The sequence below is a fragment of the Protopterus annectens genome, chromosome 3.part1 (genome assembly GCF_019279795.1).
Source record: "Protopterus annectens isolate FY-2018-M chromosome 3.part1, PAN1.0, whole genome shotgun sequence".
Taxonomy (NCBI): domain Eukaryota; kingdom Metazoa; phylum Chordata; order Ceratodontiformes; family Protopteridae; genus Protopterus; species Protopterus annectens.
Window position 1 is genome coordinate 499,407,132 of NC_056732.1, and position 14,851 is coordinate 499,421,982.

At 41.1% G+C, this 14,851-nt stretch overlaps 1 protein-coding gene across 1 annotated transcript in view; it reads left to right on the forward strand.

Annotated features, from left to right (window-relative positions):
* Positions 1-14,851, forward strand: part of LOC122797691 (squalene monooxygenase-like) — a 290,180-nt gene that overhangs the window by 103,406 nt on the left and 171,923 nt on the right. The window contains exon 7 of the mRNA XM_044066226.1: positions 9,987-10,082. Within this exon, the coding sequence (XP_043922161.1) occupies positions 9,987-10,082 (96 nt within the window). The remainder of the gene's footprint in view (positions 1-9,986; positions 10,083-14,851) is intronic.

The window sequence follows — 14,851 nt, forward strand, 5'->3', positions numbered from 1 at the left end:
CAATTTTTTTTCTGAATAATTCATAGCCTAGAAAGCTTAACTCAGAAAGAAAATATATTTTCAATATGTGCAGGTAGCCTGGATAAACTATGTTTAAGCCTTAAATATACCTGTTCTTATAGTCATAATATCAAAAATAGAGAAACTATCTATAAACCCATAAAAGCCACGCTACATATGTTAATTTGCCAGTCCATAGTATGTATTTCATATCACTCCTGTCTTATGTTACTACTGAATCCAAAAGTACAAGACTTAAGAAAATCCTGTAAATCAAACTTGTCGTTTAAAATTTAATTATTAATTAATCTGTCTCAAAAACTAGCTAATTTTTCAGTCAAAATAGTACTTGGAGCACCATCAGAATGTTAAGTGTCTTACAGAACAAGCACAGTTTAAAATATATGATTTCAATCAAAAAATATTATGTTGCTTTTAAAAAGAAAAAAAATGTTCCATTCACTGTCCAAGTCAAACATATACTGATGGATGACCTAGATCCAAACAGTTAACTCTAAGTCAAATAGAGTCTGCTATGTGGCATCTATTACCTAAAATGAAGTGCTATTGATGTAAACTACAGTCATTTTTTGGCATCATCTCCCCAACATTGTGATATATGATGAGATGTTTGGTTTCTTATCGGGAGTGAAAAATTCATAATTGTGAGTCCTACGGCTATAAAAATTAAAGTGCAATTTCACAGAAACTGCTGGGAATTTCTAAACTCACATTCAAGATTTATTTGTATGAGTGTTTCATTCCTGCACTCCCTGACATGGGGAAGCTGCATCCCCTACACTCACTTATTCAATCTGAAATCACTTTACCTTGCAGATGGTGAAATATTTGAGATAACACAACTTCAAATGTCATGAAATGCTTTGAGAAGCTAGTTAAAAGGCATCTGTTGGCAAACTTTCCATCCACCTTTGACCCTCTACAGTTCACCTAGCGGGCTAACAGATCCACTGTGGATGCTATTTCAATAGCACTCCATGCCTCACTTGATCATCTGGAGGGAAGAAACAACTAAGTCAGGCTGTTATTTATTGACTTCACCTCAGCATTCAGTACAATGGTTCCAATGCAGCTTATTGACAAGTTTGTACATCTTGGACTTAGCAAGCTCAAGTGCAACTGGATCCTCAACTTCTTGACAAACAGACCGCAGAAAATATGTGCAGGCAACACCTCAGGATGCATAATACTCAAAACCTTAGGGTTGTCTGCTAAGCCCTCTGTTGTTCATCATCCTCACCCATGACCATTCTGCAAAATACAACACCAATCACATCATTAAGTTTGCAGATGATACTATGGTTGTGGGCCTCATCAACGGGGAGGATGAAAGAGCTTACAGAGATGAGGTCTACTCATTGATTGATTGGTGTGCTAAGAAAAAACTTGACCAGAATATCAATAAAACAAAAGAAATCATTATAGACTTCAGGAAAAGGCCAACAGCACACTCACCACTCATGATAAATAGGTGCACATTTCAGAGGATCTCTCTTGGACTGTGAGCACTGAACAGTTGGTCAAAAAATTACACCAATGTCTCCACTTTCTCAGAAGGCTCAAAAAAGCAAAGCTCCCCCCTACTGTTCTCACCGTGTTCTACAGAGGCACAGTTTAGAGCATTCTCACTAGTAGCTTCACTGTTTGATTTGGGAACAATATAATAGCAGAAAGAAAGAAGCTACAAGGAGTGGTGCGAGTTGCCAAAAATTCATGGGCACCAGCTTACCATCAATCCAGGATCTCTTCGCAACAAAAAGCATTAAATGAGTATCCAAAATAATCTGTGACCCTCTCACCCAGCACACGGCTGGATTACACAACTGTCTTCAGGCAAGAGATATCGGAGTATCCACCGCAGGACCACCAGATACTTAAGCAGCTTCTACCCAACAGTGTTGAGACTTATAAACTCTGATGCCAGCCACCAATTATTTAGTCAGTAATAATTCACAATATGTAGCTCAACTGAAAAGTGTGCGATATATTTTTTTATTCTTTCGTGTAGCGATATATTTTCTTATTCATGTGCAATTGCCTGCTGTTTGTCAAAGGCAGATGAACAAAGGAGGTCAATCCTAACATTTGCAGTCCTACTCTGTCATGCTGCTATGTACAGTATTCTTCTTATGACTGTCTAGGGGAGACGGCTTGTGTGTTTTTGCTGTTATTATTGATTTTGTTATCCTTCTGTGGGTCTTGTACTGAATATCTTTTTATAAATTGAAATGTTATACTTTTGTTCTTGTTATCCTTGATTCCTATGTACTCTCTGGTGAGTTGATACTCGGAATTTCATTTAGGCTGCACTTGTGTAGTCCTGAATGACAATAAAGTTTACTTTGACTTTGATTTTGACAACTATATTGCCCACATTTGCACAGAGGCTTTATGGTTAAGAGCTTTGTCTTGCAAATTCATTGTCAAGGGTTTAAGCTTGACTTTCTGTCACTATCTGTTTGGAGTCAGCATGTTCTCCCATGAGATCCCTCATAAAATCCTCCAAAGCTAGTTATGAAAACAAAATCACCACTGATTCTAAAGACAACCACAAAGCATTCTATAGCTATGTCAAGAATCTCAATGGCAACACTCAGAACTGCTCTGAGTTGCAGCACAATGACACTAAATATACAGAACCAACTGATATTGTCAACATCCTGGCAGAAAGGTTCAGTGCTAACTTTACCCCCCCCCCACCCCCTAAAGGGCCCATCTCTATACCGGAAGAATGCAAAGTTCCTGTAATCATGGCTGCACAGGTAAAAACCACACTCTCCAAAGCCAAGAACACAGCATCCATGGAACTGGACAACATCCCAGGCTGTGTTCTACATGAACTATAGAATGAACTGGCACCCCACCTAAGCACCAGGTTCAGTCATAGCTTCACCTCAGGCTTTGTGCCCAATGAATGGTGCACAGTGACAGTTATCCCACTCCACAAAGTGGGAGCCACCACAGACCCAAGGAACTACCGCCCCTTTAGCCTAACAAGCCTGGTCTGCAGGGCCATGGAATGTATCATCATGGAACTTATAAACAAAGACATTGGTAATCTCCAAACTCTGGAGCCCACCCCGTTTGGGTTTGTAAAAGGCAGATCATGTCTCCTAAACCTGATTGACTTCTTTGAAGCAGTCACCAAAGCCGTAGACGAGGGTAAGGTGGTTCATACAGCCTATCTAGATCTCACCAAGGCTTTTGACACCATCCCCAACTCTGGAACTATAGATAAACTCACTAAACTAGGTAAAAAATTCCTGTGTCACAAGATTGCTTACCAAATTTCTCACTGACAGAACCCAAACTGTGAAAGTAGCAGACACCAAATCCGACTTCAGACCAGTGACAAGTGGAGTACCACAGGGTTCAGTCCTGGGTCCTCTCCTGTTTGGTATCTACCTTTCTGAAGTACAGGCTAACACAGAAGGTCTTTGGCTAATGAAGTTTGCAGATGACTGCAAACTAGGAGCCGTAATTGAAACTCCTAACAATGTAGACATCCTACAATAGGGTCTCACTAAGACAGATGCCTGGTGTCAAAGCCATGGCCTCAAGCTCAATGCCAAAAAGTGCATTGTCATCCCCTTTGGTAAAAACTCTGTACGCATGAACTACAACATAGGTGGTAGTATACTTAACACTGAAAGTGTGATAAGAGACCTTGGGACACAGGTGGATAATAGTTTCTCCTTTGATAATCACATCGCCACAGTAGTCAGGAAATACTTCTACATGGCACACCTCATAACAAAACGTTTCTCATCCAGGAAAAAAGAGGTCATTGTTCCCCTCTACTCATCACTCATTAGACCCATTATAGAGTACAACGCCCCTTTTGGTATGTAGATCACAAGATATCTACAACAACTGGAAAGGCCACAGAAATACCTCACAAAGGATTACCAGCCTCAAACATATGCCCTACACAGACCATCTCAAAAAACTCCAGCTTTATTTCGTCGCATATCGCCTACTCAGAGGCAATCTCTGCCGAACATACAAAGCTATGTTACACCCAGAGCTGTTGGACATGCTCCACTTAAAGAAATCCCAATCCCTCTGAGCTACATGCTCTAGGGACCTAAACCTTGTCACTACAGTAAACAGGACACGCTGGAGGGATAGATTCCTGTCCCAGAGACTTCCCATCCTCTGGAACAAACTACCTATCTATATCACACAAAGCTCCTCATTAGCACTCTTCAAGAAAAAATCTTGATGACTGGATGGGAAATAGGAAATTCACCCCGGGGATCACCTCTGTGGCTCTGCTCGACAGAGGCACAGGAAAATAATTTTCTTGGGTGGCAAAAGCCAGGGTACCTTTTTGGCAAGGCTTGTATAGGCCCTAGGGCCGATAGCCTAGTACCTACCTATGAACCTATGAACCTATGGACTGTATGAGGTGTCTCCCACCTTTCAAAAAAACATGCTGGGTGTTTCTATCCTTAAGGCTAGAAGGTAGTGAGCTGAAACCCACCTCTCCCAGTTAAACTGGACAGGAATACCAACAAAGAATGCTCAAAATGAATGAAGTTGTAGGAAGTAGCACAAACTCTACATGGTGCCTGTCAGAAGAATCAAGTAAGGCCAACTGATAAGGCATCAGCTGTGGTGCACTACTTCAGCTAGATGAGAACAATGGCCACAGACAGTATGCTGCATCATGGCCAGTCACTCAGTGGTGTAAATATTGGCTCTAGATCATTTAGTCACATCAACTAATGTCACGAAAAAGACATTGGTATTTGCCAGTGCTAAGTGGGTTGAGACCCTGGCCTACCTGACCAATGTGAGGTAGCTATGCTAATGATGGGAAGTGATTTTTGTGCACCTACCATAAAGCCCAGTAGCTCTGGGTCAATTACCTGTTGGCTGGCCAATGTCCAGTTTCCTAGCCTAGGTTACCTGAGATAGCTGAGTTAAGTCAAAGCTGGACATACATCCAGAAAACCTGCCAAAAATGAACTAAAGATTGCCACATCTAATACAGGTTCTCTGATAGGATGTAGTTTACGAATAAAATACCCTAGGGAAGCCAAGAACAAATGGATGACCAGGTAGGCTGCCTTAATTAAGGTACGGTGGGATTTCAGTGAAGAAGCTGGGCTACCAGTAAAGCCTTGAGAAAGGCTGTGCGTACCCGAGCGCTTCTGGTTGAAGGCTGAGTAAAGCCTTTAGAAAGGCTTCATGTACAGCTCGTAGTTCCGGCTGGTCAGGTAGCCTGGTAAGAGGAACCACTAGTGTGGCAGCTACAAATCAAAGATGAAGCACACAGAAAAAACAGGCAAAACAATGTAAATGTGGCTCGGCTAAGGAGCTCTGCTCGCTGTGGTGGCAAAAAATCAACGTAGTCGAAGTTCAGATTCTGGAAGGTCATACTTTATTGAAGTAAAAAGTACCAGAAGTACAATCACCATTAAAGCATAGTTCCTTAATGGAAAGAGTGATCCTGAGGATTTCCTTTTATAAGAGTACCTGGGGGTGTGTCAGTGGGAGCCAATCAAATGTGGGTGAAAAAACCTTTATTGTTATTGGGCACGACAACTTGACATCACACCTTAGGATATAGTTTGGAAGAACATGACATAATGGAAAGGAAAAGACTGCATATCCTATTTATCTAGGGTACAAGGTAGAACAGCAATACAGTAAATCTCTTAGCTTGTAATCCAGAGTCTACTATTCAGAGGAAGGACAGAACAGAAATGGTGTGGGAATTGGGGTGAGAAAGTTTTCTGAAGACAGTGAAAAATGTGATCAGAAGCACCATCATTAAAAATAAAAAAATCAGGAAAAAATGGCAGACAGCAATTTAAACATCTACTATTATGTATCTACCAAAGACAGGAAGGCATATTCTGTAGGCAATCTGATTCTAAAAAGCATGTCTAGCATGCATGGATTAGGCAGTCTTTGTGGTAAGACAAGTGTTCACATTACCACAAGGGATGGGTTAAGTCATAAAAAATGGAAAAGGTCACTGCCTGTATGCTAGTGACAGCATAAATCACCCTCATGGCTGCATGGATGATAGCCCATAGACAATGGATATATTATTGAGGGGAAGGCTTGATGGTCAGCAGGCATGTGAGCAATGTCACAAAAAGTATGATTCCAAATCAAAAATACTATGATGCAAATAACCCATTTGTGCTACAAACAGGTACCAGTCAGAGCAGTATAGGAGCTGTGATTTTAGAAGAGAATAGCCCAGGTGGCCATAATAAACAGCATTAACAGCCACACAAAGGAGATACTCTCAGAACTGTCAGCAATAATATATGGACATGAAAATGTCCATAAATCCATATATGGTAAAAACTTCATGTGGAACCATGCTGCAAAACCTTACAAAGTGTAATTAAAGAGTCTGCAATGCTGCAAAACCTTACAAAGTGTAATTAAAGTCTGCACAAGACATTTCCAAGACTGCAGAAGATGTTATTTAATTCATAGAAGTTTGATCTGCAATTGTAACACCAACCAGACTAGGAACTACATACAGCAGATACATTGAGCAAAGTACATTTATCAGGGAGGAATAAGGAACTGCTGAAAAAGGAACAACACGTTCTTTGATAATGCCATAGTCACCAATGACTTAATAAAAAGTAAAATAATTTTAAAATAATTTTAGACATGCACTGATAAAGATTCAAAAATGTGGCTACTAAAACATGTTGCAGTGAAAGGACATCCTGAAGAAAAGCTATCAATAAGGAAAAATACCCAGTCTAATTTTTCTTTCAAGGAAGAAATAAATGTTTTCAAGGCTCGATACAGGCAAAATAATTGTTCCTAATCAAGTGAGAAAAAAATTTAAGAGGGTATGTCAATCACATTTGGGAATGCTGAAGTTCAAAGAAAAAGCAAAAGATAAATTAATTTGTTCAGGAATGTCAGCACAAAAAAGAAAATACTACAGAGTTGTTTCAATCCAAAGGAAAAGAAGCTAGAATATAGAGTTCATCATCATCCGTACATCAAAGGGGGTACAGGTCTGCTCCAGTTCAAAAAGAGACCTGAAACCTGTAATGCCTAGTTCTCACTAGCTTCCCTCAAATGGGCAAGTGGAAAGATCTGCTCAAACAGTGAAGAATAAGAAATAGCTATAGTCAGACCTACGAGGATTGTCATCTTGCAGTTTTGTAATACAGGCATATTTCACTGCAGGAAATAAACCTTTTGCTATCTCAGTTGTTGATAGGTTTAAAAACAGATTGCCTGTGTTAGCACATTACTGATTGCTAACAATCAACATAAGGGCAAAGAAATGCTGCAAAGAAATCAGAAGGGACAGAAATGCTACTATGGTAGGAAATTCAAAAGATTACCAGATTTATATGTTGTAAACAAAATAAGAATCCAGACGCTAGTGAAAAGTCTGAAACATGAAATGGAAATTGTTGGTAAAGCAGCTGAACCACAATTCTGTAGTTCCGAGGGTAGAAAGGATGCATAGAAGAAATCACAAATATTTCTGGATAGCAAATACATAATACAACAAAGTCAAAGTTACAGAATGAAGACCAAATAAAGGTGAGACGAGTCATGTTGGAAGAAACAGAGACTGTGAAAGTTGTCAATTATAGAAAGACACTCCTGCAGGTGCATATGAAAATGAAGCTGTAGAGCAGTAAGAACTGCCCCAAAGGGAAGAACAGGTGCCCAGTGTTAAATCTTCCAGGTATGGTAGAGCACTGAATAAACCAGACAGACATGTGCAATGTTCCACAATTACAAACAACTCTGTGGAATGAAAAGTTGATTGATTAAATATTTATTTTCCATTCATACAAAGAATTCTTATTTTGATGTAAACAGTTTATGACATTCCTAGTGTGCAGCATTACGATTCATGTGCTTCAAGAGAAAACCTGCAAAGTTTGGATCTTACTCAGTGTAAGTGGAAGCTGAAAAGCACCAATACATTCAATTTGTAATCTCCTGCATATTGCCGGTGAAGAAGCCATAGTTATTTAACTGTTTTAATTTTTCTGATTATTCAAAAAACAAAACAGCAGCACTTAGAGAAAAAAAAATCAGTAATTACTCTCAGCCCTCACCAAAAAATTGCCATTTATTAGATGTTTATTTTGACCAGGAAAGTAAGGTCCTGCAGACTATGAATTCTTATGCTACTGGTTTGAACTACAGAGCCAGAAACTACAAACTTGGTGAATTGTATGGTTGTTTATTAACAACTATAGTAACTTGTGCTATAGGAAATGATGCAACAAGTGCAAGAAGTCAACAGAGACAAACCTAGCCTGTGTAGTGCACGTGTAAAAAAAAAATAACTGAAGAAAAGGTGCGTAAGAGAAAATATGAGTTACACAATGTAACAAAATGATAAATAAAGGTATGATGTTTTGTAAAAGTAATGCATATAAAAAGCAAAATGTGAGAATGAAAATCCAAAATTGAGTTTAGGCTGATCACACACTTTTTTACGACTCCTCTATCAACCATAATCTCCCTCACAACCTCTGAGCACATACATTCCTCTTCATCTATTAAAGTATAATGTCTTCCATAACAGATATTTGAATATAATCCTTCTATACTCATCACTAATTAGGCCATAATTCAGTATAATGCCCTTTTTGGCATGTACCGCACAAAGCACCTGCAGCAATTGGAGAGACCTCAGAGATTTCTAAGAAGATCAAGGTAATCCAGCATGTGCCTTAAACAGACCAACTAAAGTTCATAGTTTCATAGTTAGGTACTAGGCTATCGGCCCTAGGGCCTATACAAGCCCAGCCAAAAAAGGTACCCCAGCTTTTGCCACCAAAGAAAATTATTTTCCTGTGCCACTGTCAAGCAGAGCCACAGAATTGATCTCTGGGATGAATTTCCTATTTCCCATCCAATCATTAAGATTTTTTTTGAAGAATGCTAATGAGGAGCTTTGTTTGATATAGATAGGTATCACTATACTCAGTATCATATACACTTCTTAGGGGAGACTTATGCCTGGCTTTCAGAGCAATCTCTGACCCAAACCTAATGAATTTGCTGCACATCTGTAAATCAAACAGGACTACAGTTATCCATTCCAGGGACCTAAATATGGTCTGTGACTTAAATAGGATCTGCTGGAGGCACAGATTTGTCTCCCAGTGACTGACACTTAAATAGGCTGTCAATTCATGTAGAGCAGAGTACCTCTATGACACTGTAACCTGAATGAGTGGATGGGGCACCGTAAATTCTTACTGGGTATAGCTCCCACAACTCTCCTGGACATAGGCAATCATTACTAAATACAGTTCTGGGTATTGACTAGAGTATCTATGATATTACATTTGGATGAAATGGCTAGGCTTGAAATAGGCTCTGGGTCGATACCCTAGTAACCTCCTATGATCCTATGAATGACTGAGAAATATCTTTGGGTTATAATAATAATAATAATACTAATGTAAAGATTATTGTTTAGGAAGTAAGACTCTGCATGAGAAAGTTTGCTAGATTTTTATCTTGTTCTAACAACATGATCATATCCAAGGAATATGAAAATATAACACCTGCATCTTTTAGCAGGGGCACAATAATTACTGACAGGAAGTCTTAATGGTTATGTTAACAAGTTCCCAGTGATAGTGATATCATACATCTTGATTCCACAGCCAAATCATGTGACACTGAGCAAGTCAGGTGAAATCAATATACCCAAGTCACATTTGAAAGAAAATATACATACATATGGCTTTATCTAGGAGAACTTGCCTCATTAATAAAAACTAAATACAATGTACCTCTTTAGATCATTGATTCCAACTTAGACATAAACAAAAGGTTTACTATGTGACTTTGGGTACAAGAATCAATATGGGACTCCATTCATGTGTGTCTACCACTATATCTGTAAGATAAGCATAGATTAAAAAACAGTGAAAAATATAATTAATATAAAGGCAATCATTAAGATAAACTTTTTACTTTTGCAGAGGTGCTGAAAGAGCCTTTTGTCATAGCAGTGCAGAATGACCGTTTGAAGACTATGCCTGCGAGATACTTCCCTGCTGTTGCAGTAGACAAACCAGGTAAAATGCACAAAGAAAGCACATTTTTCTAAATGAGTGACCACTTTATCATTAGTTAGGGACTTTGCTAGTAGTAACTGTGATGCCCGTGCACTGGCCCAGCAATCAAGGAGACTCAATCCTTACCCCTAATACCAGTGAAGGGCGTCCACATAGGGGAGGATAACAAATACACACACAGTAAAGTACAATTTTCCTTAAGAGCACACAGTCAGTCTGGGGCTAGTTTCTCCCTTTCTCTCCAGATCCCCAATAAGACTCCCCATTGGCACAGCTATAGGATCCAGATCTCAGCTATTGGACAAGCTAAAACCTCCAGCACCCTCTCTGTCCAACCAATGCTTTGTGTCCCTGCCCAAGTAGCTTACACACACACTTTGAGATAAGAGTTATATACAACCACACAGACACTCCTGGGGAAGGCTGCCACAGGTTCTACAGCTGTGCCCCTTTTACCCATACTATACGGTAGAAATCACTGCCACCAGCCACTAATATTTATCAGTTACTAAAAAGGCCCTTAACAAAGGGTGTCCAATTATTACTGTGCAGTAATATTATCCAAATGGTAAGTGTGACTGAACAGCAAAGCTTATTGGAGTGACTTGGACAGTATCACTATATACATGCAATGTACTCTAGAGCTTAAATTATCTCTACACAAAACAGCCACAGTTGAAAGGTTTAAAAATATTTAATAATAAATAATAAAAACACAAGACAATACTTCTTACTACACAGTGCTAGTCAAGAGTTCAGAGATCACAGAGAAATGCTTAAAATAATACAGTAGAAAAGTTCTGACATCAATACAGAAAAAATGAATCAAATGTTGTTATTTCCTAGCTCTATCTAAGAGAAAACACAGTACTAAAATAAACTTACATATAGAGCATAGACAGAGTGCTGGTGATGTTGGATGTTCTCAAGACAAATGCAAAAAAATACTCTGAGTCTTTCTGTCCTTTAACTGATAACACAGTACTGCTGACTCATTTCAGATTACATCATTTCACGCTGGTTCCCAGGCTAACAGAAACCCAGAGTGTAGCAGCCCTTTTGACCTTGCACCTGGTCAGGAAGCTACAGCAATAAAAGACATTATACACGCAAATTCTAGAAATTAACTCTGGTCTCAAAATAATAGCAAGAATTTCTTCATCCAGACATCTCAGCTCCAAGTTTGAGATCAAAGAATTATACAATGCTTGATTTATCAGCTTTCCCCCAGCAGAGTGCAATGTGGTTACATTTTAGACGTTCAACATTTAACACCATTTTCTTCCATTTAAGAGAACAAGCCTGTGGCTTATATTAATATTTACAAATGACAGAATTAGCTACAAAATTCTATCTGGTTAGGCTAGCAGCCTTTACATATCTTCACATATATCCACCTCCCAGAGAACTCAAGCTAGTTTTTCAAGTGGCCCTTGAGAAACATTGCTTGAGAGGGTTAGGTCTATCTAAGTATACCTTACTCCATTCCCTGTCTTGAGAGCCCATCTACGTTGGGATTGCTAATCCCACGGCAGTGCTGCACTGACATATCACATGCTTGTAATCCTAGGCTCCATCTTAACAACTTGGCATTTTGCTGGCTGGCTCTGTGTAACCATGTTAGGGGATTGTGGTCTGTAACTACAGTGAATGTTCTTCCATACAGATAAGGCGGACATTTCTGCAGTGCCCACACTATGGCTAGACATTCCTTTTCTACAGCTGCATAGTATTCCTCCTTGGGTTGGAGCCTACAACTGAGATAAACAACTGAGTGCTCTTCTCCCTCTGAAGAAATCTGGCTAAGTACAGCCCCCACCCCATGGTTCAAAGCATCCACCTGCACAACAAATTATTTGCTGTAATCTGGACTCACTAACACAGGGGGTCCTCTCAGAGTTTCTTTTCTTTAAGCTTCTGGAATGCCTGCTCACATGCTGGGGACCACACTACCTTATTTGGTCTGTTTTTCCTTGTCAGGTCTGTGAGGGGAGCAGCTATGGTACTATAACTGTGGACAAACATTCTGTAGTACCCTGCTGTCCCTAAGAATGCCCTCACCTGCTTTTTGATAACAGGTGCAGGCCATGCCTGAATGGCTTCTACTTTGGTAGGTTCTGGCCTGATCCTACCACTCCCCACTCTATGTCCCAGATAGAAGATCTCTGCCATACCCACCTGACATTTTCTTGGCTTAATGGTCAACCCTGCCTGCTGTGGTCTGCATGGCACCTCTCTGACATGCTGAAGGTGCTCTTGCCAGGAATGGCTGTATATGGCAATATCATCTAGGTAAGCAAGGGCAAACCCTCCTACTCCTGCTAGGATATGATCTACCAGCTTCTGGAAAGTTGCTGGGGCATTTTTCATCCGGGCACCTTTGTGAATTCATACAAGCCAAAAGGAGACACAAAGGCTGACCTCTCTCTAGCACTGGGAGTCAAGGGCACCTGCCAGTAACCCCTGGTAAGATCAGTGGTTGTAAGATACTTGGCCCCACCCAGCTGTTCTTGGGCCTCATCTGTCCTAGTCATGGGGCAAGCATCTGACTCTGTGTGATTATTTTATTTCCTGCAGTCCACACAAAACCTGGTCCTGTCATCCTTCTTTGGCACCAGCACCACTGGGGAGGCCCAGGGACTGCTGGACTTGTGAATTACCCCTAGATCCAACATCTCCTGTATCTCCTCCCTCAGAGTCTGTTTGACTCTCTCAGGCACCCTATAAGGGGCTTGCCTAATAGGCCTTTGGGGTCCTGTATCCACCTGGTGCTGCACTAGGCAGGTGCACCCTGGTTTCCAAGGGAACTTGTCCCCAAACTCCTGTAACACTGCTCGGATTTCTCGAACCTGAGTAGGAGATAGCTGCTGGGACATTGCTACCCCTTCCACTGAGGTGTCAGTCTGAGCCTCACTGAGGAGATCAGTCACCAGATCTCCTGCAATCCACTGCAAATACTCAGCACAAGGACCTCCCTATCATGGTAAGGTTTCATCATGTTAACATGATATAAATTGTGCTCCTGCCTCCTGGCTATCAGTTCTACCATATAATTAACATTCCTTCCTTACCATCTTGTTGGGTCCCTCCCAAGTTGTTGCAGCTTGTTGTGTCTGACAGGAATGAGAACCATTACCTGCTGCCCTGCAGCACACTCTCTAGTGTGAGCATTCCTGTCATACCATACCTTTTTCTTTTGTTGGGTTTCTGCCAGGTTCTCATGGGCCAAGCCCATGAGCTCCCTGAGCCTTGTCCTAAATTTTAGGACATATGCCACAACAGAGTCCTTGTGAGATTCACACTCACCTTTCCACTCATCATGAATTAAATCTAGAGGTCCCCTCACCGTATGCCCATACAACAACTCAAAGGGTAAAAACCTGTGGATATCTGGGGAACCTCTCTGTAAGCAAACAACAGATGGGGCAAATATTTGTCCCACTCCCTCTTAAACTGGTCTGCAAATGCCCATAGCATGGACTTGATTGTAGAGTTTAACCACTCCACAAGACCATTATTCTGGGGATGGTAGGGAGTGGTCTTCAGGTGCTTCACCCCACAGTACTTCCACAGACAAGCCAGCATGTCTGACATTAAATTGGCACCTCTGTCAATCAATATTTCATTTGGGAAACCTACCCTGCTGAAAATCTCTAACAAAGCATTTGCCACCTTTTCTGCCTCAATAGAGGACAAAGCCACTGACTCGGAGTATCTTGTACCATAATCTACTACCACTAGGATATACTTTTTCCCTGTGGAACTTGGGGTACTCAGATGCCCCACAATAGCCATAGCTACCCTCTGAAATGGCTCCTCAATCACAGACAAAGGCATTAAAGGAGCTCTTACCTTGTCTCCTGCCTTACCTACCTTTTGGCACTGCTCACAGGTCCTGCAGCACATGGTTACATCTCTGGAAATTCCCTGCCAATAGAAGTTCTGCATAATATGTCTCTTTGTATGATTTATGCCCATATGACTTGCAAAGGGAATATCATGGGCTATGGCTAGAAGCCCCAGATGGTAGGCTCTAGGCACTACCAACTGCTGTACCCACTCACCTTCTAGTCCTCCCTCAGGGGTCCACATTCTATACAGTAACCCTTTGTCCCAGTATACAGATTCCCCCTTCCCTTGAGAATCAGGTGCCTCCCTAGCTACCTGCCTCAGGCCTTGCAATGTAGGGTTTGAGAGGAGAGCCTTTCTCAACTCTCTCTTTGTAACCCTCCCCAGCTCCCCTTCCACAGGAAGTCTGGTATCATCTGACATTGGTGCCTCACTCTCAGCCTGGGTACTACTACTCATCTCTACCCTTGCAGTGCCTCTGTCCAAGGGAACATCAGTACCCACAAGCAGCTGTGGCTTACCTTCAGTCTCACTGCTACAGAATAGCTCCCTCCCTGAAGTAACCACCTTGTCAGTCCCAGCTGCAAGTATGCAGTCTGTCTGGGTTTTCCCCAGGGTACCAGACTCACATGCCTGTCTCCAAACTTGACTACGGGTAACTGCACAAACACATGGTACTGCCTCATCAAAATCCTTCCCTATCAAAATCCTTCCCTATCAGGACATCTGCAAGATGGTAGTTCGGTACCCCTGTTGTCTCAAGGCAACCTACTATTGGCATTTTGTCTTTCCCACTTACTGGCTCTCTCACCTTTTCTTCTCCACCTTGCCTCCATGGACATCTGAATGCCACATGGCCCCACTGGTTACATTCAAAACATTTAACCCTAGATCCTGGATGTGTATCTGGACTAGTCGCT